Source organism: Nomia melanderi, chromosome 5 (genome assembly GCF_051020985.1).
Source record: "Nomia melanderi isolate GNS246 chromosome 5, iyNomMela1, whole genome shotgun sequence".
NCBI classification, from domain to species: Eukaryota; Metazoa; Arthropoda; class Insecta; order Hymenoptera; family Halictidae; genus Nomia; species Nomia melanderi.
This window is the reverse complement of record NC_135003.1, coordinates 11,165,441-11,190,881: the sequence shown is the minus strand read 5'-3', so window position 1 is coordinate 11,190,881 and position 25,441 is coordinate 11,165,441. Positions and strand designations below refer to the sequence as shown.

Sequence of the window (25,441 nt, the reverse complement as noted above, 5' to 3'; positions counted from 1 at the left end):
GTGTCGTCGACTTCGGGAGAAATAATGTTATGTTCGTTGTCGTAGAATTCTCTGTTTCCGTGAACATGTCAAAGGACTTTTGGCAGTGGTAAGGATAAGACCATCTATGCAGAGTGCCTTTGTAATTGTGACACAGTCGAGGACAGTGAGATATCTTGCGTAGAATTGGACTTGAGTTTCAAGATAAATTGTTGTTCTATGATTTGAAAGGTAATCGTGTCTGGACATTTGGTCTGCTCGTGATTTATTGTATCTACTTATGACCATAAGTACACACGATAGTCTTCTAAATGGAGTTCCTTGGAAATGAAGCCTCAGTCAGATATAAGTGTTAAATATAAATATGTTTTAAACCGAATTATCAATTATAATCTCAACATGTTCATTTTACAGCGATATTTCGATAGCGTAGTGCCATTGAGTATCTTGAAGGCATAAAGTACCGTTCCACCGTCTCGCTGTTGTATTAACCTGACCCAAAAGTGCTTTCAGTTTTCCTATCAGATCTAAAGTGTACACAATTTCGCGAACGGTACAATATTGTTCAACCACATTGTGTACCATCCATTATGCTCTACTACCTTCATCCATCTTCCGGAAACTTCACGGTGCCATTTATTCTCAAATTCTACTGATTTACTTCTGATGTAGGCATTAAATATCAGTAACAATTATACAACCACGTTTTATTCCCTATTCAACGAATTCACCCATTCACTCGAAACGCCATTTCAGTTTCAGTGTCATATTCACATTCAACAGAAATACGTTATTAAAAACCAATCTCAGTTAACATTGCTAGAAAAAACGGATTGGAAACCGCTTTGCGCGCAGGTCGAAGGAAAATTCTTAAAATGTTTCCTCGCGGGGAGCCGTATTATCGGGATCGACCCATATATTTCCCAGTTGAATTTCGTTCCGCGCCGCAGGCTCACGCCAATTTTTCCACGTTAAGGTAAACAAGCGGACCGCCGAAAGAAATCCGCCTTGTAACGAAATGCGTCGCGATTTCTCGTGTTTCTTATCGGCGGCGCCGCGGCGGCGATGGGAAACGGGCGCAATTAATCGCGAGATCCGATCGGCACTTCAAAGTGACGCGTCGCGAGGCGAGGCCCCTCGATTTCTCGATTCCCGACCGATCGCCGCGGCCAGCGACGCGACGGGTTCTTCACCGAGCCGGGACGAAAATAAAAATACTTTCGTCGAAGGAGTTGCGTAGCCAGTCTCTCGCGCCTCGTCCGTATTTGGAAGTAGAAACGGCCGCTGCTGCCTGGCTGGCTCGCTCGTTCGCTCGCCTCTCCCGCGGGTTTAGTTCGTCTCGTGTCACGATCCGCGCCACTCTTTCGAGAATGCCTTTATGCAATCGACTCACGCGGCTTGGACTTCTTCCCGATCTGCCTCACTTGTAAACAATGTAGAAACCGAGGGAACTCGAATGGCAGCGTTCATAAGCAGATGTATTTTTCTTCCTCGTTTCGCATAGTTTCTCATACGCATCGGTTACTGAAATTGTTGGAATTTCTTACTTGAGAATGTAGAAAACTAATATTGTAGAATACAAAAATTAAATAGTGATTACACGTGTTTCCTTTATGTAAAATAGCAGTTGACACACATGGTAGATCCGCTTTAATAGTAGTTCGTTTTTAAAATGGTTTTGTATGTCGACCGTTTCATTTTGGCCGAATTTGATATTGTAAATGGAGGAGCATACGTAAGAAAGATCGATTTGTAAAGAACCGAAGCCCGTTTGATTTTCTTGTGTACGGTGTACGCAAGAAAATGGATCATTTCGATAGTGAACGTCGTCACGTACACAATGTGGTTCAGGATAAACGGTTTTCCTCTTAAAAGCTGATGGCAGTGGCGAAACCGCGCCATGTTCGGTCAGTTGAGTCAGATGAATGTCACGAGGCGACTCCGGGCGCAATTAATTAAGGCAGAAAAAGGGCAATAAACCTGGTGTCCTCCTCGATTTTCTTCGAATCTTCAGCCATCCCGCGGCGGATCGCTGAAAACTAATTCTCGAATCATGAATCCTCTCCCTAGGAAGAATGCGTGTCGTGAATCTGTCGGGTAAGTCTTCCCGTCGTTGGTCGAACTGGGAAGACGAGAGGGACAGCTGAAAAAATAGAAAAAGAGGGATAGGAAGCAGAATGGAAAAACGAGACCGACGAGAAACCGCGAAGAGACCGTCCATGCCGAATCGATTAACTTGCTCGTCAAAGAAATAATTGAAAATGCCCGGGAAGAGACGCCAACTGCATCGGCGTCGCTTTAACCGCGTCCGGGATATCGTGTTAAGGGGATATCGATTACGGGATCCCATTGTCGAACGTAATCGCCGTATCCGAGATGTCCGAAGAAAAACCTTGCTAAAATATCATTCAGGGTAAAAAGCTGTTTAAGATAGTTAATAAGCAGACTGCAGTTTATTTGCACTTGTTTGAGATCTAGAAATATACTAAATACATGGAGATTGCTTCAAACGAGATTTAATGAAATTATTATTAAATCTTCTGTTTTCGTTTGTTTGGGACCCTTAGTGGAAAGAGAAAACTTATGTTAATTATGAAATTTATAATATAAATGTATAATATTTTAATATTATTGAAATGGAATCTTTGATGTGTATTTGGAAGGAAAGAAATATTATTACTATTTGCAAAGTTACTGTTATCGGCTTGGTTGGTACAGTATCTTCGTCTACTTTGAACAAACTGTCTGCATACATCTTCAAACACGCTCGCATCAAAGCATTGTCTCTGGAAAACCTGGGGCGAAAGAGGTTCGAATACAGAATCTCTGAAGAACCCAAGGGGTGACTAACCCAACACTCTTCGCGCCCTTTCTCGCCCTTTTCCAAGTATCGATGTACTCTAAACACTCGACGCGTTGTTCAAAGGATCCCCTAGAAACCCAATCCTCTCGAGAAGATAACCTATATATACTTCAAACAGGGAAATACTGTCTACACATGAAAATTTGCTGGTCTAAATATCCACATTTCCCAACGGTTTACCGACATTTTCACTTGGTATTAGTACTGAAATGAAGCCCAATTTCGAATCAGTTTGCTGTATGTATTATCACTGTGAGACGATAATGTTTGCATTTAGCACGCGTATTCTAGCGCGCATGTCCATCCAATAAATAGAAGAATAGCGGGTCTCTCGACTACTCTGACTATTCATAAGCCATTCTCCCTGTGCTTACCAAAACTTTCCCACTATTATCACCTACGCTTAGCTAGAGAACATTAGAGCCATGTCCCTGGAACTACTTAAGACGTAGATTAGAAACTGTTGGGAATTTCATCTTAACAACAACACAAATTATCGTAATAGCTGCATTCATATCAAATGCAAACCTCCGGACTGCATTGAACTCTATCGCCTGATTGCGGATGTATATGCAAATACAGATACCCCAAAGCTATTGACTAATAATACCACCGAATCTATTGTGCGTCATTTCCATAAACATTTCCACTGTACTTCCTGCAAAATTCTCTTCGAAACGTCTCACTATAAAATTACAAACTACCAAAATCCAACATCAGTTTTGCAACATTACAAACTAACGAAACTGAAGATTCAACACAGACTCAATTGAAATTACACTTTCTCGTTTTCAACTTTTGTTTTCCTCGCGACTATATCTACAGTCTCTCGACAACAAAATGTTAACAGACACCCTGCCAGCAGCTCGTTAATCTCTCCCTCCGTCCTTGCACTGTTAAAACTAATACAAATTGAACCATGTAAACTCCACGAAACGGAAACCAAAATCTCCGCCTTCTCCAAGCGAAATTTCGGTCCTGAAGAAGGTTCAAATTTGAAATGCTTATAATTGGAAATTTTCTGATCGCAGAGCACATCGTTGGACAGCGGAGGCGGTGGGCCCCATCAGGCTGGAGGAACCGGTGGTGGCGCAGTGGTGACGAGGAGCGGCGGCGGCCGCCGCTGGCTGTCCCAGAGCTCGCAATCTTCGAGCAGGCAACATTCGGCCGAGGACGGGGTACGTGGGGGCAACGTGGGCGTCATAGGGCCCGTTTCGTCCTCGTCCTCGAGCCAGGCCCCTGCTCCCGCGTTGCCGCCACGTAGAGTCAGTCCGGCCGCGGATTCAACCGACATCTCGAATACGGCCACCGGCTCCCGCGGCGACAGGTAACGCGCGCGCGTGTCCCCGCGGCCATCTCTTTTCCCTGTCCGTGTCCAAACGTTTTTCTTTCTGGCGTCGCCGGGAAACCACCAGAGAAATCCCAACTGTACTGTCCTCTCCTCCATTTTCCCAGCATTCGCGACTCAGCTCTAACGAGTCCCACTCGTTCGCAGATTTGCATCCTGCACGAAGATCTTTAATTACGCACGCGCGTATTGTTTCACCTTCTACTCACCTCGTGTGTCTGTGCTCCCGGAAAAAGTGAACGAACCGTACGTACGAAGGATCTTCGTCGCTGCTGGTGATAAGTATGCCCACGCGTGTTGTGTTAACGGTGCTCGAGTCCTTTATTCGTCGGACAAGTTGTTTGCCGCGACGGTATGCGTTGTACCTCAGCGTCCCTGGAGGATGATGACGTGTGTACATGAATATCGAGAGTCACGGGGATTATTCTTGAATATTTGTACGTGGGCCAGGGAATTCGCAGTTATGCGATAGGTCAATAAAGAACCGGTCGAGGACTAGACAAATAAGCATAGCGAAATCGGTCTTCGCGATCGGAGTTAAGAAGCTTTCGTTCCGTGGGAGATCGATGTCGCAAAAACGGCCGGTTCGTCGCTGCCGGGATTAATACGGTGGATCGTTGATATCGATACGGTAAGAAGAAAATTAATTCGATCGTTGCGTGGCCTGCGTCTGACTCCCCCCCTCCCCCTCTCTTTCTCTCTCTCTTTCTCTCTTTTTCCCTCCTTTTATCTCTGTCTCTCTTTCTCCCATTCTCGTACCGGTGTGTTTACTTTTTGCAGTCTTCGAGGACGGTTACACGCGATGTAACTTTCATGAAGCTGAATGAAAAGGACGGGGACCGCTTCCTGCACCGCTTGGAGCTTCCCCGCGGAGCGTAACTTGTTTACACACGCGAATGCAAAATTTAACGAAACCGTAGAGGGAGGGACGGCGGTGAACGGCGAATAGCTCCTAGAACTCTTTTCCGTGGCCGTATACGGTTAATTAGTTGCCTTGGATGATTTTTACTGCGCTTAGGGGCATGGTGAAAAAGCGATCGGCTTGTTTACTTCAAATATATTGGATTGAGCAATAGGCGCGTCTCTAGGAGATGGGGAAAAGGCTTGCTGTTTATGGACGATGTCGAAAGAGGGAAGAAACGCTGTGATATTAATCGTTTCTTGTCGTAATAATAGCTGTTCCGATTTTTGTCCGTTCTACGCGCCGCGAATAAAACTTACGGCACTGAATTGACAAAAGAGATCGGTAGATAAATGTCAAATACGAGAATAGTGGTCGCAAACGAATACGGTTTTCTGAAACATTTGAAAACTTCAAATTACCCGGTGTATAGAACTCGATCCGCTTCGAATCGCTTCTGTTACTAATCAAGCGAACATCGAATAAAAACAAATTATTATCGTGCGGTAATGCGATTTACTTTCAACGTTAATTGCACTCTACGGTTGATTTAGAAGCATTCCCATCGACTTATTACTCGATCCAATGAACTTCCTCCTGACGTCTGCTCGAAGAACGACCCTCCCGAATGATAGATCGAAATTCTCAACGTGAAATAATTAACGGAGTCCAATCCGTTAGTCGAGTGGGAATCGCGCGAGCCCGGTGAACGCCGGGGTGGTTAATGCGGCCGCGAAGTGACGGTGCATCGATCTCCGGTGACGTCGTGATATTTGAAGTGACACGCGGCGTCTAATTTAACGCGCGAGAGTGATTTTAATCCAACTGTGAAAACCGGGGGATCCCCAGCCACCCTGCGAACTATGTCCGTTAAAAGGTAAATATAATGTTTCCCTGCAACAACCGTGCCAACATCCGTTGCTCGGATCGAACCAAAAATAGGGCCAACACGTTTCGCTTGTATGACAGCTAAACTTAAACAAATTGACGAATAATGTATTCGCGGATATATCTCAGTCCACGTCTGGCCGCAAATAGCCTCTCGATATTGGAAGAGAAGCTCCCCGTCCTATTCTCTTATTACGCTGAAAATAAAACAGTCCGGGGCAATCGATATACATTGGCTCGTGATACCTGATTCGAATCGATTCGAGTTAAACGAACTCCGACTCATTACTTCCACATGCACATTACAATTATATCCCCCTTTAACCAGATATTCGATACTTTATCCGAACCAATTGACCTCCTCCCAAGGTGCAGTTCGCCTCATTCAAATTGATTTCGTCTAAAATATGCAATTTTCGGGTAAAGTCCCGAAGCCCAGAAACGCGGCCAGCGGGGTAACAGAGTTACCGAAACTCGCTTTTATCAGCGGCATGAAATTTTGACACAGTGAAATCCAATATTTTATCCATTACCTTTACAATGAGTAAAATTGAAGGGAATATTCATTTCGGAGATCCGCAAATAGTGTTGTGATAAAACGCGGACTCGTTCGATTATAACTCTATTGAAAAGCTTACGAATACCATAAAAATTGACATTTTTTCCTGTAATCTAATTCCCGAATCGTGTGCCATTGCTAAAAGATGAAAGTGCGGTAATTGAATTTCGCTTCTGTCCCAGTACGAAATTTTCGCAAAATAAAATCCAACTTTTAATTACCACCGTTACAGAAAATAAAATTTGAGAGTGATAGGATCGCGAACGGTGTCTCCATGGATATTTTTATTAGCAGTAGAACTTTTTGTTTTCTCCATTTCCTCGGTATTTTCGCGTAACAACTTTACATGGCCATTTCGGGGACTGATTCGAAACAGGAAATTGGAAGGTGGTATTGAAAACGACGAAAACTTCGTTCCGAGGTTCTCCCGGGAGATTTATCAAGTACTCTCCGTAACCGTCTAATCCGAGAACGAATCGAGTCATTTGTAAGATTGGAATTCCTTTTATTCGAACGTTCCGTGGGCGATTCGAATCTTGCCAACAATTCCATTTCCGCGGTTGCTCTTCCTTTTATGAATCATTACTACGCCGGAAGGTTATGGTGACGTTGCCTTCTTTTGCCAGCCCAGCCGACTACATTTAGCGGGGCTCATTAATGATGAACAGCGGCACGAGGTCCGCAAATTGCCGGCGTGTCGAGCCGCCGCGGCGTCGTCACGTTGACACGCCGAAAATCACTGGCCGAACGCGGAACAGATTTCATTTCGAAAATTCTTCCCCACCGACCTAGTTCGATGACCGATATATTCGAGAATTTATATTCCACGCGCGCATTTTGCGAAACGCGTGAAGCGCTCCGCCTCGAATAAGATTAATGCTTTCATACTCGAACGAACGCGCGAAACTTCTTATGACAGGACCCCTGCCTGTCTTGTGCCGAGCACGTTGTGCCTTTACATTTCCATCGATCCATGTAAACAGATTATTATTAATATCCATCAGTGTCTTAGACAAGAACGCTTCGTTGCGTTATTAAACATGGCTCCGCTCGGTTTGAACTTGCTAAGTATTGATCAAAATGGTCGAAGCAATCGAAGGTTAAAGGAGTAGATAAGATATGCGTAGTAAAAAGTTACGGTGACAATTTCGTAATGACTAGATACGAATTTACGACTTATTTAATCTTCAACAAATCGACATCCTTAACAGAGCACCTAAATATTTAATTTCTAAACGCTAGCATCCAAATCCGCAAAATATGAACATTCGTGATCAACCGACAATCATTTAAAGACAAACGATCGCGAGGGAAAAAGTAGTGGTTGCTCGTTAGCTTCGACTCGTTTGCGTCCACTAATCGCAAATGTTGACGCCAGTATTTTCTAGATTAATCAGTTTTCCATTTATGTATACGCTCGCAGCGAAAATAAGAAGATTCGTCTCGCAACGCAGCAGCGTTCAATCACGCTAAACACGCGGGCGGGATCGTTTGCCAGCGGAAAACAGCGGGAGCGTGTTTATTTTCACTGGAATTTATTTTGCCAAACGTGGACGAATCTGTTTCACCCGTGATTTCGTGCTTTGCCGGCTTTTACCGCGTGCGTCGCGCGGGTACGCGGGTATCGGGTCGCAGGAGATCTTCTGTCCCGCGCGTGCTGCAAGATGGATGCGACGTCCCCGTTTCCCGGCGTTCTTTTCCACCGTCGTGGCATCTTTATTTGCCTCTCCTCCCCGTTCGTGATATCCGTATCGCCCCGGCCACGTAGTACCGATGAATATTTATACGGCGAGATTGTACGGGCGCGAAAGGAGAAAAGCGGCTGCATCCGGCGTAGCAACGAGCCACGGGTAGCTCCTCGAATCGAGTTCAACCAATACGGACCGCCAGGTACCGCGCGTGTATTACATTCGCCCCGATACGCCGGGATAGTGGTTTCCTCGGGGGTAAACGCCGACTATTCGCGGATCAATGCGCCCGTTGCATGCCTTCGCCAGTCATCCAACGAAATTTCTTTGGAAAAAGTGAAGACCCGGGATCGTCTGCCTATGCAAATGTATTTTCAATCACTTCGAGAATCGTCGGAAATGCGGGACGAGTTTTTATTGAGCGCTCGGCGCTGAATATTATCGCATGATGCCCCTTTTAGATTGTCGAAGACGTTGATAAAATCCTTCTGTTGATGTCAAAAGTATCACGCAAGCAATTGAAGTAACCTTTCTCTAAGTGGTTATAGAAACCGCATGAGTATGTTTTACCAGATTTCGTTCAAATATGAAATGAAATATTTTACTTATTGATAGCCATTATTGTTTTTTCTTTATGATTCAGTCCATGATAATTATCTTATTCTTTTTGAAAGGGGATTATATCGAAATGTTTCCACCTCTTTAGCGCCTTAGCGAATGACATACGAAACGGCATTATTAATGTTAGATTTCCCTCTTTGACACGAGGTCCGCGGGACGCGCCATTTCCCATTGCCCCAATCCTCTTATGGCCGCTTTCTCTCGCCTAATCTGCGCTGACGCGAGAATAAACGATCTTTTTACAGAGGCGCAAACGTCTCAATTCTGCATTTACGCAGTACTTCGGATCCATGGGAAGTGGGCTCGCAAGGGTCCACGTACAGCGTCGGCAGCAATAAAAGCCAAAGCAGTGTCAGAGGAAAATCAAGCGGAAACGCGGCACGGGGCTCGTACACGCGTGGTACGTCGATACCGTCGTTAAAACGTCACGACACGACCGCATCGATATCATCCAGCTCGAGTTTAAAACAGCATCGGCAGGACAGCCATGGACAGGCAAGTAAAACAATCGAAAAGACCAACACGCGTATTATCTCCCGTCCACCCATCGAACAAATTTCAATCCCGGCTTTCCGTTTCGAGAGCTGTCGCAAGTCGTTTGTGAAAATTTTTCAACTCCACGTGTCCCTGGCACCGTTGCTGGTCGAACGAAACCTCGACGTTCGATAAAACTTTCCCGTACCTCTGACAAGTTCGCGTCTCCTCCCCCCCCCCAAAAAAACGAGTGCCATAGAAATTCGTCGCGTCTCTCGTTAAAAAGTTCGGAGGCCGTTCCCGGACGGTCCCGAGAAGCTGCACTTTCCCATCGATGAAAATTTGCTGGGCAGGTGACGAGCTCTCGTCGTCGCGAGTCCTCGAATTCGTTCTTGTCCGGCAACAGCGGCACGTCCGGCGAGCTTTTCATCAGCGGCGACTGCGGCCGGGAATTGTCGCCGGTCAGATGGTGCGACAGAGAAGTAGACGGCGTCTATCTGGGTCGGTCCGGCTGGGTGCAGGTGCAGCAAAGGTCATTGGACGAGAACCGAAGAATAAACTACGAGAGCAGCCTGGTCACAGCAACGACGGGCACCTTGCCCCTGCCGCGTCGAGTCACCGTCAAGTTGGCCAACTACCACTGCAACAGCGAACCAGGAAAATGCCCCCAAGAGTTCTCGAGGCTGGACAATCATCGACCGGACTACTTGGCGTTGCACGGTCAAGACTTCGAGTCGGTCGGGAGCAGCGCTTGCACGTCGCCGCACAGCATCCCGGAATCTTACTCGCCGCCATCGATCACGCCGATCATATCGCCGCCACCGGCGTTCCAGGATGTGGTCGGCAAGAAATCCGCGAGACACTCCGGCCGCGGCCACTACGGTAAGGCGCCGTTTTTGCCACGCTCGAACGCCATAGTTGACAGCGACATCATCAGCCCGCCGCCATCGCCTCCGCATCAAGTGAACTGGAGCTCGTTACCGTCTTCCACGCGGAAATCTTCGAACGTGAGTTCCAGACTTCGAAGACAGAACACTAGCACCCAACAGCAGCAGCTTCAACAGCAACAACAACAGCAGCAGCAACAACAACAACAGCAGCAGCAGCAGCAGCAGCAACAGCAGCAGCAGCAACAACAGCAACAGCAGCAACAGCAGTATCGAATGGCGCAGGCTAAATCGTTGGAGGACCCTTCATCCTCGAGAAGGACGCAGTTCGTTCAACGATACATGGAATCTTCCAGTTCTTCTTCGTCCTCTTTGGGTTTCAGGAGTCTCGACAGCTGCGTGCAAAGATCCACCATGCCCAGGTTATCCGAGAACACGGATTCCTCGGTGGAAGGATACGACGACGGCGACGATGAAGACGATAATCCCAGCTCGTCGTTGAACCTCAGCCTTGTCTCGTCGTCGATCATCGCGCTAAACTCGTCGAACGAGTCGATCCGCGCCAACGGCGAGAGGATCTCGCCCAATCGGCAGGCCCGTCATCACAGGAGTCAACAGGGACTGAGGAGATCGCCGGGATCCGCGGAGTCCGGAAAACAGTTGTCATTCAATTCGCCGTCTTCGTCGTCTTCGTCGTCGAGCAGCGCGGAGAGGCAGGGCAGATCGCCGACGCCGAATCCTTTCCGGCGCAGTAACGCTGCGAGGCAGCACCAAAGCGCCAGGACAGCGCAAGTGTCCCCAGAATCCCACCAATCGAGGGTAAGGAGATCCAGGAGTCTTCAATTACCCGAGAAGAGGTCCCCGGGCGCGGCAGCGCCGAATAGAGATCACTCGAGGGAGACTAACGAGCCCCACAGAGTCGTTGTTAAGATTTCCAATGATCGAGGAGGCGACAGGAAGCGTCACACTCTCCAAAACCGTACGTATACGTATCATGCTCGTCTTCTGCCTGGTTAAAACGGTTGATCCTATTTCATGGAATTCCGTGAGAATCAGTAGCTTACGATGAAACCTCGATTAATCGGACTAGTTGAGATATTAGTAGATTCTATTATGTTCGTACAGAGAAAACAAGTTTACTTGAATTTTTGTAGCTATTAAATGAACAACCAGTGATTAACATTTACTTTGTGGGTTAATACATTTGACAGTGTAGAAAATAGCTCAATGTTTTATAAACGAGATCTTAGAATACTTTACATTACGCCTTTTCAAATATTTATTAATACTCCATACCATAAACGTTGCCAGACAAATAACGCGGAAAAACAAGATCACCTCGATCGAGTCTCCCGTCCGTCTTTCCGGTATCTAGAATTTAATACAAGACCTTTGATCCGTCGACGTGTGTTTCCCAGGAAAAGCGCAGTCGACCGAGGACGCGCTAAACGAAGAGCTCCTCCGTGAGACGGAGACGGTAACCGAGTTCCTATACGGGACGAGAAGCCGCGTGGTGTCCAGGAGTCTCCTTTCGAATCGTTTCGAGCGTCGCGATGAGAATCAGGAGCAAAGACGAACCAATCCGGGCACTTACGACGTCTACTTTATATCCTCTAAGCAGCAGCAATCTTCAAAGTCCTCCAATTCCTCGATGCAACAGTCCCAACAGCAGCAGCAGCAGCAGCACCAACAATCGCAGCAACAGCCACAGCAACAGCAGCAACAGCAGCAACAACAGCAACAGCAACAAACACGTCGCCCAAAGACACTACAAAGAGGAGCAACAACCCCGAACGCGAACGCGTCGTCGACCAGTCAAGACTTCTGTGTCAGCCCGGACACGAAATTACGTTGCAACAGCAGCACCTGCGATTTCTGGCCGCACTGTTCGCAGAGGGACAGCCTGTACTCACCGAATCAGGTGCCGGTATTCATGAAGCTGTCCCAAAGCTATCCGGCTCATCAGAGGCTCCCCGCGGACGCTGGCAGCCACACGGGTAGAGGCAGCGCCAGCTCGTCCCCGGCGTCGTTAGAGAGGATGGACGACCGAGAGTACCGGGAACGGGAGAACGCGCGGAAGAACAGAGCTGCCGCCGGACGCGATCAGAACAATCCGAAATATCAGGAGAGGCAACCGAAGAGCGTGCTTAAGCAACCGAACCGTTGGTCGCCCCTAGAGGGTTCCAACGGAAACGCGTCGTCGTCCGTTGAGAAGAGGGAGCAGCATCATCGATTTTACAGGAAGCCCGAATTTGCCGGCAGCTTCGAGGGCTGCGACAACAAGGATAGAAAAGTGTCCCCGGTGTCTCAGGGGAAAGCTGGTATCGCTAACAGATCACCCAGCGGTCAGGTAGCTTCTTCGTCGACCACCTCGTCCTCGTCCAGCAGTGATATTTGGGTCACTACGTCCGATCGAACTGTTACCAAGAGTCCCAGGAACGCGAAAAGCTCCGGCGCGTCCACCCCCATGGAGGATGCGGTAATCGGCTCCCTGAAGACCTTGATGGAACCGCCCAAGGATGGAATGCTGTCTAGGCCCGGCAGTGCTCCCACCAGAGCGGATGATTCTATGCCCACGGAGACCTGCCTGGATCCTCATCAGCGGTCCTTATCTCTGCCGAAATCGTTCCTGACGCATAACACCGACGGGTGAGTCGTTCACTGCATGATGCTTGTTTTTTTGTAATTTACGACGATGCTAATAACTACGGCGATTACGATGGTAATGGCGACGATAACGACGATAATAATAATATAGTTTGACTACCGAGTATGTTAATATACATAAAGAAAGCAATCATCGACGCAGTCGTTAACTGCAACCATCAGGACGCAAAAGCTCAGTGCAACTCGACGGACATTAGACCGGTTCGTCGAATTCGATGAGTGAATACAAAGAACAGTATTATTTAAATTCCAGTCCAGTACTAGGTTTCTCAATTACCCGGAACTTCGATTGCCGTCTAATTGGCTTTTCGTTTGAAACCTACCCGTCCTCTACGTTTTCGCGTGTGCATCTCAAGCACACAAATCGCATGACGATTGTCATAAGCTCCTTAGCCAACCCTCCTCTCTGCTACTGATCCCATTTTCGATGAATCTTTAATTTGGCTAAGTAATCGGTACAACACTGCATCATAGTCGTGCGTCAATAAAGTGAATCGATGTAAATTCGACACACGTGCGTCTAAGTCTGTGTATACTTGCATACGCGGACCTGTTCTCTTTCAATCGGTGGTTGGCTACGAAACGTCGTGCGTCGCGCGCTGACATCAGCAAGTCGCGGCAGGTTAGCGCAACGTGGAATCCAATTTTCTACAAGTTCAATTACTTCGTTCTCAGTTATACTGGTTACGTGGCTGCAAGTGATAGTCCGTAGATCCTAGCCCGGAGTTACTAATGGTGCAGTCACATACACGTCACGTGCAGTAGACGCTGCCACCCCTCCGGACAGGCATTCGGCTCAGGCCAGGTAAACACACGTGTGTTGGTTAATTCCCGTGCTCAACGTCCCCGGTATTTTAATCAACCTGTCGAATCCGGTTACGCGCACTTTGTCATCCGCCCGAGCATAAGCAACGGGTGGGCTGAAAGTAACGGGATGGTTATAATCAGCTACTTTTGTTTCACAGTTCAGTCACTGTAAACAGAATTTTTCTTAAATACTTTTAGTGTTCTTAGATTTGGGAAAAAGTAATTTTTAAAAATATCTTAGGGATTGTATATAGTGGATATAGTGTATATAGTATATAGTTTCGGCGTCACTTTGAAAGTTACGTTAAAAGCATTATTAATTCTTATTTCGGAATTCTCCCTTCGAATTTATTCGAATTTCTGGTACGTATTAAAAGATTTTACTTGTTTCGTTATAAAATTAAATTTTGCGTGAAAGTCCATAGTCTGCGGGTTGCAGAATTAAATAGTTTAGTTTACTTTGACACACCCAGTACGTAGAATCATCGTTAAACTAGACACCTAAAATACCACGTCCACAATGTTGCCTTTCCAATGGAACTTGAAATGTTTTTATTGGTCGCGTTTCGCACTCGCGTTCTGGTTAAATTATGTTTGTGTGAATGCCCCAGGGAATAAAATAAACCAGTTCGAAAGCGCATTTACTGCACAGCTGGCAGAACTATTCAGGTTATAGTCTCATTGTTCTTATCTCTTCACTCTTTGCAACCTCCTCGAAATGGGGCTTTTTTCTCGGGGACAAAAAAGATTGATCAATGTTATGGAATGTGTCTTTACAGCGGTCTCAATACACCGAGTTAGCAATATTGATAAAGTCCAATTCATTGAAATGTTTTATTCCTTTAAAAGGAAAACTAGAGGTTTTTACGAATTGATATCATTTAACATTCACCTAAGATTCTTTCCCAAGGATTGAATATGCGTTTCTCATGCAATTCAACTTCAGAAGCGCACAACTCAAGAACTTATTCAACTTCTTTACATTGCACGTAATAGTCTTCGCATTCTTTGTTGGTTTCAATTGCTTTAGCCGGCCGAAATTCTAACAAAAGCGAAATCGTCTCGTGGAGAATAGCTCGGTACACCCTGTACGTGAATGTTTAGAATGATTTACAGCTTCTCGAAGGAGGGGTGTTTGTCGCGTGCGCTCTCGTGAAGGCCTCCTCCACCTTGTTACTCGGCAAGGTACGGAAATGTGCACAAGTGACGTTTTCGAGTGACGACCGCGCAAAGTGTAATGCGACGTAATCGTACGTTCGTCGAACCGGTTATGTCCGCGTGTAAAGTCGCCCACGCCGACGCCCACGCGAAATCCGTGGCCACCAGACAAAGGGACATTATACTGCTCATCACGCGCGATTCCAGTTTATACCGAGTACGACTGAACCGAATCAACGTTACCGGACATATTAAAATTGATGTCTCAAATTTGTTGACACAGTTAAAGCTGAGCAATTAACGAGATATTTTTAGTATTTTTGCCAACAAAATTTTGTCAAACACGTTTCTACATTTTCACAAGATTTTTACAGAAAGGCTGCAAGATTTCGTTGTTACCCAATTGATTCGTACACGATTAAAATTGATGTAGTCGTTCGTTCAAACAACTTATTTTGAAGCTTCGCAACTACTCTTTGAAGTCACGTTCAACAACGTGTTATTAATTTCATTTAAATTTTTAAACACCGTACTTGTAAGGGCCTATAGAAAACACGTGCGCTGTTAATTCAACAAAAATGCGGTCCGACTCGAAGCGCGAACAAAGACCGCAACGCAACAAAAAGCGATGTTTAATGAAATGCTACAAATTTTCAAAAAATCTAATATGCGCGATTTCACAAAGCGTAATTGTGCGCACGACCGAACAGAAGAACAAAAATTCAGTAGGAGTCGTTCGAAAAATTTATTCTTCGAGATGAAACAGCTTTGATGCTTGCTGGCAAATCCCGAAACGAACAGCATACTCTTGGTCAGATTCGCCCGATAAAGCCGCAATTATAGATTAAAAAGCACTCGAGCGTAGTTTAGACGCAGTCGCGAGTATTTTCAAACCACTGAATCGATTGTCTCTTAACGCTTTTCCGATGCTTTCCCATTTCCAGATTTTGAATTTCATTTTATAGGCATATCAGTGATCTTCCAAAAATGACTCTGTGCTCCAAATAGCCAGAAAAGGTAGATTTAGCCATATACAATAAGTTGACATTCCATTGACCTTTGGAAACAGTCCTACTGAATCGTAGGAGCATAAAAATACACTAAAAGTCACCAAAAGGTCAACGCATTCTGTCTATTTCAATTTGTCGGTGCTTGCTGGCTACATCACTGTCGCGTCACAAAGCAAACACTCTACTTATTTTAACATTATTAAAACAGAAAGCTCAGCAACTCCTGCATTCTTAACAAATGTGAACCAGCAGAATGCTTGATCGAATAATTGATCGTTTGCATCGAAAGATACAATCTACAAATGTAATACACCTAATGTATCTAGAAGAATTTGATCAAACAAATAATCGTGTCTCGAATCTCGTTACTTAAGATCGTCGAGTAAACAATGCCGATAACAGAATTACTACTGCAAACCGGTAGAATTCGGTGCACGGTAGTTTAAGGATTAAAGTGCGCGTCCCGCGGTAGAAACTTTCCAGCTTGGTCTCTGTCCAATAGTTAATCCGGGAAAAGAAACTTCGGCGAAGTAGCAAGCTGTTTGGTGTTCTTCCTTCCGTGCAGTGTTCTTTCAAACCGCGCAACTTTCCGGATGGTCCGTGTGTTCGCATATTTCTCGGTCGATGTCGTATAAAAATGCTGCTCGAAACCAGCCAAGGGATCGTTCCGCGGTATTCCGAAGGAGATATTCGGATATAAATTCCGAGCGTGATACGCGGGGTAATTCCTCGAGTTACGTGCGGATATCCGATCGGGGAGCCATCTTGTTTTTAACAATGCATCCGTAAATCTTGGCACCTCGCGTTGTTCGAACTCGATCTCACCCTCGACGCGCTGATAAATCACCGAATTTCAAGCACCATGATTCCAGCGAAGAATAACAACTATCGGACAATCATAAAATTGAACGAACGAAACGATCGAAACGAAGCCGACGCGAGCATTTCCTTATTTCCCGTCGCGACGTCACTCCGCGCGCTTTTTACATGACAATGCTCGATCGGATTTCATTTTTCACGCGGTTACGCCGCCTCCTTCGTGGCTTCGTGTTTTTTTTTCCCCTCCGCGCACGTGTGAATAGACTGTTAATTTTTCCTTCATGAATTATTCACGCGTCTCCGAGTTGGAACCATGAAATCGTTCATTTGCTTTTTCCTTGCCCCTTTTTCGCTTTGGACCTCGACGTTCTTCTCCCCCCTTTTTTCTCGATTCCTGTTGCCTTTCTCGTCGCGAGACGACACCTACTCGAGTTTAAAAGGGACCGTCGAGTATTTAACTGCGACGATATCGACGGGCGAATCGTTCATCGATCCACCGGGTGGCGTTTAATCCCGCATTCTATGTGCCAGCGGTTTGTTATGGAATAGTCGGGCATTAATCTGTAACGTCGCTCCGCGGCGGAGCCGGGAGCGCGGCTCTGGTTTGTTTTCGTTCTATTTTCTGGTTTCGGACGAAATAAATACATGGATATAAATATTCACCGTGAAATGGAAACTAATCCATTCTTTACGGTCGCGGGAAACATTTGTCCGGTGATTCGTCCGATTTTTCGAACCGTTGATGTACAAGGAGATACCCGCACTCGTAAAAATGATGTACGCGCGCTTAAAATTCTTCGTGCTTTGTTATCGGATCGCGCAGTTCCCTTTTTACCTCTTTCGACGAATATTTTATCTTCCGTACATGAGAAGAATGTCTAAACGTTCGCTCCTACACCTTTTGTTGATTCCTGCAGCAGCGTTTTGTACATTTGTAGCCTGTTGTTTGACGCTTTAACTCTGAAGGGATAAATGTAATTAATAACAATTCATAATTATGCAATAGTGTAAGTAGGCTGTTACTTTGCATTATTATCCAGTTAGACACGGTACTAGGCGACGCATTTATTTTATGGCGTTAGTTCTCCAACCATCTTGTAGCGCCTCTGTAGTTTCGCAATCGGTGCGGCAATGAACGTTTTAATCGAATGACAAGGTTTGACGTAGATGGTGGTGCTAAATTTCAAATACTAGAAATTACTATTGCAATATTAGAATTATGATTTGTCATTTAACATTATTCCTGTAATACCTTCGAAGGATCGGAATTTATGCGACAGGTGGCCGTTCGGTTCCTATAACCTATTGGAAATTCATAGAAATCTACAAATTCTATGAATTCCGAGCAGACGCAGGAAATGCTATTCGCGTGGTTAACTCTTGATTCGATTTATTGTGTAATTAGGTGGTCGGGCACGATATAATATCAGTTACCCCTCCGTTAATGTTTGATTAAATATTTTTTCAATCAGTTTCCTAGTTTGATTAGCCATCACACCACCGTTCAGGCGTACATAAACCGGGAGAGGACTTTCCAATCAAATGTTTTGTAACAGAATCGTGTAAATCAATTCAATACAAACACCGCATTTATCGAGAGGGTTGAAACAACGTGCTCGCCGTTCTCACGGAATGATTACTCATTTAACCGTGTCTTATTTCCGGAAATTTCTCACGACATTTATCGAACCACAAACACGATCAACTTCACAAATTTGTTTCGCCTATTTTTTCCCGCAGAATTTACAGTTCACGGAACACGTCCGAACGCCGTCAGAGGAACTTACGTACACATTTTTTCGCCTCGCGCGATTAATTCTTGAAAAACACGAGCGTTAAAAGCAGTTGCCCGGTGATATGGTGTTCGTTAATTGTCACGTGTTATTAAAATATCGACGGCTAGAGGAACCGGCGGAATCTGGAAAAAGAGCAGCGCCTAGGCGCGCAAAAAATGTCTCAAATCATCCGGCGTGTCACTTTCACTTTCCTCGTAAAAATGAACCGCGGCTTGCACTGTCTTATCTAACAATTAAAATTCCTTTCTGTATCTCGTTCTCGGCGAATTGATCTCGCGAGGCGGCTCGTCGTCCATTTCCAGCGTGACCGGTTAACATATTCGACATAAAACGAAACGTTTCTTTTTGTCCTTCCCGTTTGTTTGCCTCCGTTTTCCGTTTCTGTGTTTTTTTTTTATTTCTCGTTGTCCGTTTCCGATCGTTCGGAGCCGATGAACCATAAGAGGGAGTTTTATGCTCAAATTCGGTCCAATTAACGAGAACGTAATCGGTTACGCAGCGGTCGGACGCGAACCGGTTCCCGCCGGTGAATAAAACGCAAGGGGTGAGTGTCAAGTTTAAATGGACGTGCATCGATCGACGGGCCGGCTGAATGCACTTTCCCCGGGCGGGTACGCGCGCTGATTTCTTCGCTGTAAGCGCTACCTGGAGGTGCTATTAGGATCGACCTGCTCGCCGGCTACTTTATTCTGAAACTAACAGATGGCCTCGCATCCCAGTTTCTCACCTGTCCCGCCGCCGCCTACCTGGCTGCTCTATCATTCGCCTTTCGATGCGTCTGGTTAGGCTGCGATTATACTGGATGCATATTTCAACTGCCGTTTCAACGAACTCGATACCCCACGGCACTCGAATTACACGTTTTGCTGAATCGATCCACTTCGCAAAACGAGAAGTAGAAGATGAGCACTGGCGTGCCCGTTATAACAGCGGATTTCACGTTTTTCATTTAGCGATTGTGGATATCTGAAAACTATTGAATATCCGAAATGATTTGGAAAGTAAATATTTCCGTTTGAATACCGTAATGAATATACAAAGGAACTGAAAGAAATCTGTTGTTCTTCTCATAAATTTTTATGGAGCCCTCGGTGGTTCTAATGTTAAAGAAGATAGATTAGATGTATGTGGGGAAATAGAAAATTGGAGAAGTTAGAATTTATGGAATTTCGTAAATAAAACGTCGATCGACTGACTCAATCCTCTGCGGGCGAGAATTTTTAAACTCTCGAAAGTGCTTTCCATAAAACACTGAATTATCCGTCGAAGTATTGTCAATTGAAAACGACGAAAACCACATATCGGTCTTTCGTTATTTGAATAATTGAGTTACTCGTTCGCAGTTTTGGATTTTTCAGAAACTGAAGTTAGTCGCTTCAACCCGTGATCGATTCGAATATGCATATAAATTCACGAGAACGTACACATAGCGATCTTCAAATGTTTATTCGTCAGAATAGCCATTCGTCCGCACACGTATCCAGTATACTCGCAGCCTTATCTCCCGGCCGTCAATATCTTTCCGTTCCTCCGCGGCCGGAACGGTTTTTCCAATTAATAGCAAGAGCCCCATATTGATTCGGCCCCTCGATGCGCGAGTGCCAAGTGGCAAAGGCAACTCCTCGAATTAAACAACGATCGATCGTAATTATATTTTCGTTTCCATTTTTGCGGTACTCCGATGTGCTCCGCTGTCTCCGTAATATTATAATTTCTGGCCTGCGCCTGCCTGTTTGAATTCCCTTCCATTTCGAACGGGGAAGTGTTCTTCAAAATACTTGTGACCGCGACATTAAATATTTTCGAAAACCTCGCGGAGGTGCATTGAAAATATTTGCAGGAACAAATCGATACTGCGAGCTTTCGAAACCTGTCATCGCCCTCTCGACATTGACGTGTATGAAATATATAAGAATCTCCAATATTTCCCTTGCGTGAAAAAAGTTCGCAGAAACGGGCGGCTGACACTTTTAGGCTGCCGTCTGGAGAATTTCTATTAGCAGCTTCTTAAGTTTAAAATTTTTAAGAAGCGTCTAAGTGACGTGAAATGTCACGTTTCGTGGAAGTAATTGTCACTTATTTACCAACTGTTATTCGTGAACCAAACATTCTCTTCCAAAATTATTCTGAATTTAATGGGTCAAAAAGGAGTGACTAATATTCAACTAACTTTTAGCTAAAATTGTTTTGTGTAGTTTACTAAATAAATTCTTCCACGAGAACACGAGAGCATAAAGTTCGTATTAATGCGATACTTCATCCGGTATTAGCGTGAATCGGCATTTCCAAGCTCACCATTTCGATTTAACGCCATCAGACGATCCCCGTTTCATCGCACTAATCCGAGATCTCCTCAAATCTCCCCCAAACACGTGAGAATTGCCTAAATGATCGCTTTACGAATTACAATTAACAATCGGTTTCCTTCTGGCCGGTGAATTCGACGAAACGAGGCCGCGCGAGTCGGCGTAATAGCTCGCATTAATTACACGGTTAGTAATTAGTCCGACTCGAGAGGAGAGAGTTCCGATGGACAAGTTTAAACCGCTAAATTACTAATTACCGTGGCGTCGTATGGTAATCATTGCTCTGCTCGAATTTTCAGACGAAACAAAGCGACACCGCGACATCGATGTCCCGCTGCCAACCCTTATTGTCTTTGTTACCGCGGTGATAGACGGTAATTAGAGCACGCGTCGCGCGATGAAGCTCTCAATCGATGTCCAGGACGCTTTGCTGCAGTCGCTGTCAATTCCTCGTCGCCCTCGATTGACCAGCAATTTTGACTAAGCCACGGTGTTATTCTTTTGACAGCTGAAAAGTGTCGTTCACATTTTCTCGGTGATCTTAATCGGTTACGAAAACGCGTAACGGAATTTGTTACAGTTATTTTTCACGACGCGAGTGGTCACCAACTATTAGATGATCGTTCGATCAAACCTCGTGCGTCATTCTGGTTGATTAGTACCAAAACTGAATCTTTGTTTTCAACTGAATTTATTATCGAAATGTATACATTAATGAAATCCATTCTCATACGTTAATCCCAGAAGTTTCGTCTAAATTTATTTTAGAAATTACTTATCTGTTACAATATACTTCTATGATAAGAGTCACGAGAAAGAACTAAAATTCAGTTTTAAACGATCGTATCCGTAAAATATTATATACTTAAAAAATGCGTGAAAGCGGATCGATCCGATACCTCGGTATCAGTGACAATCTGCTGAACCTGCGATTAAACGCAAATAAATACAGATGATTGAAACGTACACGCAGATGTACGATTTCAATATTCATAAAACATTCGATTAAAAATTTCCAACCGAACAGTTTAAAAGCTTTCGGAGTATGCTATCGCCGGTGGACAGAAGTTTTATCGAATGTTTGACCGTCGCGTATTCCGATACCAAGTCCCGAAATTACGATCCGTCCGAAAGTAAATCCATCGGATTGGATGTTCCGCGGCAACTTATGAAAATTCAAATAGTGTTTCACCAAACCGAGAGGAAAAAAGATGATCGTATTATTCCACGGAACACGCTCGAGCTGCGAGAGAATAGATTTCTCCCGATTCGAGCGGAATTGTTCCCCGATAAAATTAATTTGCATTCCACGGGCTTGACAGAATTGCTCACGTAGGAGAGTTTTATCTTGGCCTGAGGAGAGAATCATGGTACGTTGCACCTGCAACTTACACCCGTTGAGGCCGAATGATACGAAGCCGGCGATGAAATTACATGCTTTCACTGTCGACAATGCAGAAGGTCGGCTAACGTTGTGAGGGACGATCGCTCTGCTGAATTCGCGTTCCGATCCCGTTTTCAGAACGGCAAATATTCGTCAACGTGACAGATACCCTCGGCTCCCGGCCTTAATGAAAATCGCTGGAACGTATTTTACGGCTATTGTCGAAATATTACCGAAATTCCGCTTCGCCGGGCTCTCTACGCATATTGCTCGAACACTAGATCTTCATTATTCAAATGTAATAGTCATTACAATTGTAAAACGTAAATTTGTTGGAATTAACGGCGTTAATAGTTGTCGATTTCCCGAATTCCGCACTGTTTAGGAACCTTAAGCGAGCAGTCACGTTTTTCTCGGGAAATATTCGTCAATGTGACAGATACCAATGACTGACTTTAATGAAAAGCGTTGGAACGTATTTTACGGCTTTTGTCGAAATATTACCGAAATTCCGCTTCGCCAAGCCCTTTGCGCATATTGCTCGAACAGTAGATCTTCGTTATTGAAATTTAACAGTTATTACAATTGGAAAAACGTACATTTATTAGAACAAGTGGTATTAATAACTGTTAATCGACTGAGCTGTATAGAAATTTTAAGTGTACAATTACGTTTTCTTTAGAAGAAAATAGCAACTTTTTTCGTATTCTTATATTTGATTGAAACTATTCAAAAGTTTCTATCATTTTTCAGATCAGAGATCTTTATATTCTAAGGAGTAAGGAATGTATTGGTTTTCTATCCGAGAAATGATGCCTTCAGAGCCATAAAAGTTTTAAGAACTCTTTTACAGCATGAGCGTACGCGTTCTAAGAATTAGAAACATCTAATGATCATTAATGCGAGAAATGACGGGAAGGATATAAAAAATGTCATTAAATAGAAACGTACGACAGTGGCTGTAACTTATGTTGTAATCTTTCTGTTTCATCTTCTTCGGGGTACGATCTATTAGTGCAATAATCATTAAAAAGTTACGGAGGATGAAGGATAATGAACGTTAAAAGCTAAAGTGTCATACTGAGCATTAATTAATCAAGAATGCCATGAAATTGTTGTTAAATTTTACACTGCGAACGTAATTAACTCCGACGACGAGTTCGTTCGTTGATTATGTTTCAAGCGTTCATATTTGTCGGCAACTTTTCGAATGGTACATTCGTTGATATCTTTGAAAAATCTATTGCAACGACGCTGTTAGTATTTCACATTTCAAGTGCCTACAGCTCTGCCGAATGTGCGAATCCACAGGATACTCGTATCATTAATTATCAGCTGTAACTAAATCATTTCACCGATACGGTCACGTTAATCACTTCGAAGTTGAAAATTTCAACTGTTTCGTTCCTAGTTAATTGTCGGATTCTCGTGGTAATGAATTCCGGAATTCATTCCCAAACACGGTTATAAATTATAATTAACCTGACAACTATTTGGTGATTTCTATTGCCCGTACTGCGGAATGTGCTTCACCGTATTAACATGAATAAATAGGAACCCGCGGTTTTCTACATGGAGAACGTTTCGAGAACTGGGAATGATTCAGGTCAACCGAGCAATTTTCCGAATGAAGTTCGCGAGGCAAAGCGAAAAAAATTAATGGAAACTCTGTTCCTAATGTTATGAAAAACCGTATAGGAAGTAAAACAGTAATGAAATTATGGATCCATCGGGTCATGGGAGGCGTTTTCTATCCCAGAGGGCTGCCGAGTCAATCGAACGCGAGATTACTCGAGAAACACGAGGTATTTCTGCCGTGATACATATTTGATTTTACCGTGCAGCTTTTACGGAATAATTTATGATACGTCAAGTTTTTTTTCCGGATTGTACACATGTAAATTTCAGTACATCGATGGCCACAGTTACTCGAGCAAGGGTTTTTCGTGTCACGAGACAAATCCGTACGTATTCAGGTCAATTTTATTACACAGAAACGACGATTCAATTTTGTTTTATTCATTCATTATTATCTTGGAATGGTTTAGTAATGCCTTCTTCCCTAGATCTAGAATAAAACTTTGACTGGAAATTACAAGCATAGAAGTTTAATAACATCAGTCATAACGTTCAAACGAAATCAACCAGTAAAAGTTAAATTTCACATATCGTCATACAAAAGAGCTTAATTGCTAAAGTACAAGATCAAAATTTTCCATTTTAAATTCAAAATTCTTAAAAGGAACGATATTTATTATTTCTTGAAATCGCGAAAAAATGTCTTGAACCACGTTCAAAATTCTGGCAGCATAAAATGTTGAATTAAAATGACTATACTATGGACACGGATTCTTGGACCAACGAACATAATTTTGTCGTCAGTCAGCGTGGTTGGAGTTTTATGGTGGACCCACTGGATGCATGTGCCGCCTTATCAAATTACAGTTCAGAACAGGTCGAAGAAAATAGAGCTACAATTGGACGTAATTAGTTCCCCCGCGAGAGATCCTCGCCTCGGAGACGTCGGACGCCGGGTCACTAACTTTTATCCCGGCCGGTAACGTTGCTCCGTTTCTGTTCTGTTAATTATTCATTAGCGTGCGGCCGGTGTCTCCGTTAAACTTTTTACGGCCGTCAGAACTTCGGGAGAATCGCCAGTCTCCGCGTGTCGCAGCCGGAAACTTTTGTCTCCGCACAAGAACAAAAAACTGGCACAGAATTGCATCCATCACGTCGAATGACGTTTACGGGGAATATCCGCGGAGAAATTACCAGTCACTCGTCCCCCGGCTGTCTCTTTGCGCTGATAATGAATCATGATGCATTAGGCGTGGCAACACGCTCATTCGTATCTCAGAGATAACGTACGTCTTGGAAAAATTCTTTCCAAATACTGTCATAAACATTCTTTTTAACACTTTCAACTTATCTCTTCGCAGGAAATAATGCTTAACGCAGTTTTACTATCAACTACGGAATACCGTGTACACCGAAAGTCAGTTGCGTCCAAGTTTAAAATAAATATTCACTTAAATTCTCCGAACACGAACGCAACAATTTTCCAAACAATGCAGAGGCAGCACAGAGATTTCTTGCAAACAAACTGGCCAGATGAAATCTGGAGAATCGATGATGAATTTTCTCGGTGAGATAACGAATATCCCTCTCGTTATTTCTTTATCCCAGAATTAACGAGTTTCGGGCAATCGATACGTCCGGCATCTCTGTCTCTATTTCTGCCTACGTCTGGCGAAAACGAAGTGCGATGAAAACTGAATGCGATCCA

General features: G+C 44.4%; 1 protein-coding gene across 8 annotated transcripts in view; it reads left to right on the top strand.

Annotated features, from left to right (window-relative positions):
- The window catches only part of RhoGEF3 (Rho guanine nucleotide exchange factor 3), a 174,316-nt gene that overhangs the window by 61,214 nt on the left and 87,661 nt on the right, over positions 1-25,441 (top strand). For 7 of the 8 annotated variants that reach the window (XM_031985525.2, XM_031985515.2, XM_031985516.2 and 4 more), the window contains exons 5-8: positions 3,874-4,169; positions 9,093-9,342; positions 9,675-11,187; positions 11,627-12,857. In XM_031985525.2, the coding sequence (XP_031841385.2) occupies positions 3,874-4,169; positions 9,093-9,342; positions 9,675-11,187; positions 11,627-12,857 (3,290 nt within the window). The remainder of the gene's footprint in view (positions 1-3,873; positions 4,170-9,092; positions 9,343-9,674; positions 11,188-11,626; positions 12,858-25,441) is intronic. The other variant, XM_031985518.2, reaches the window with a different exon arrangement.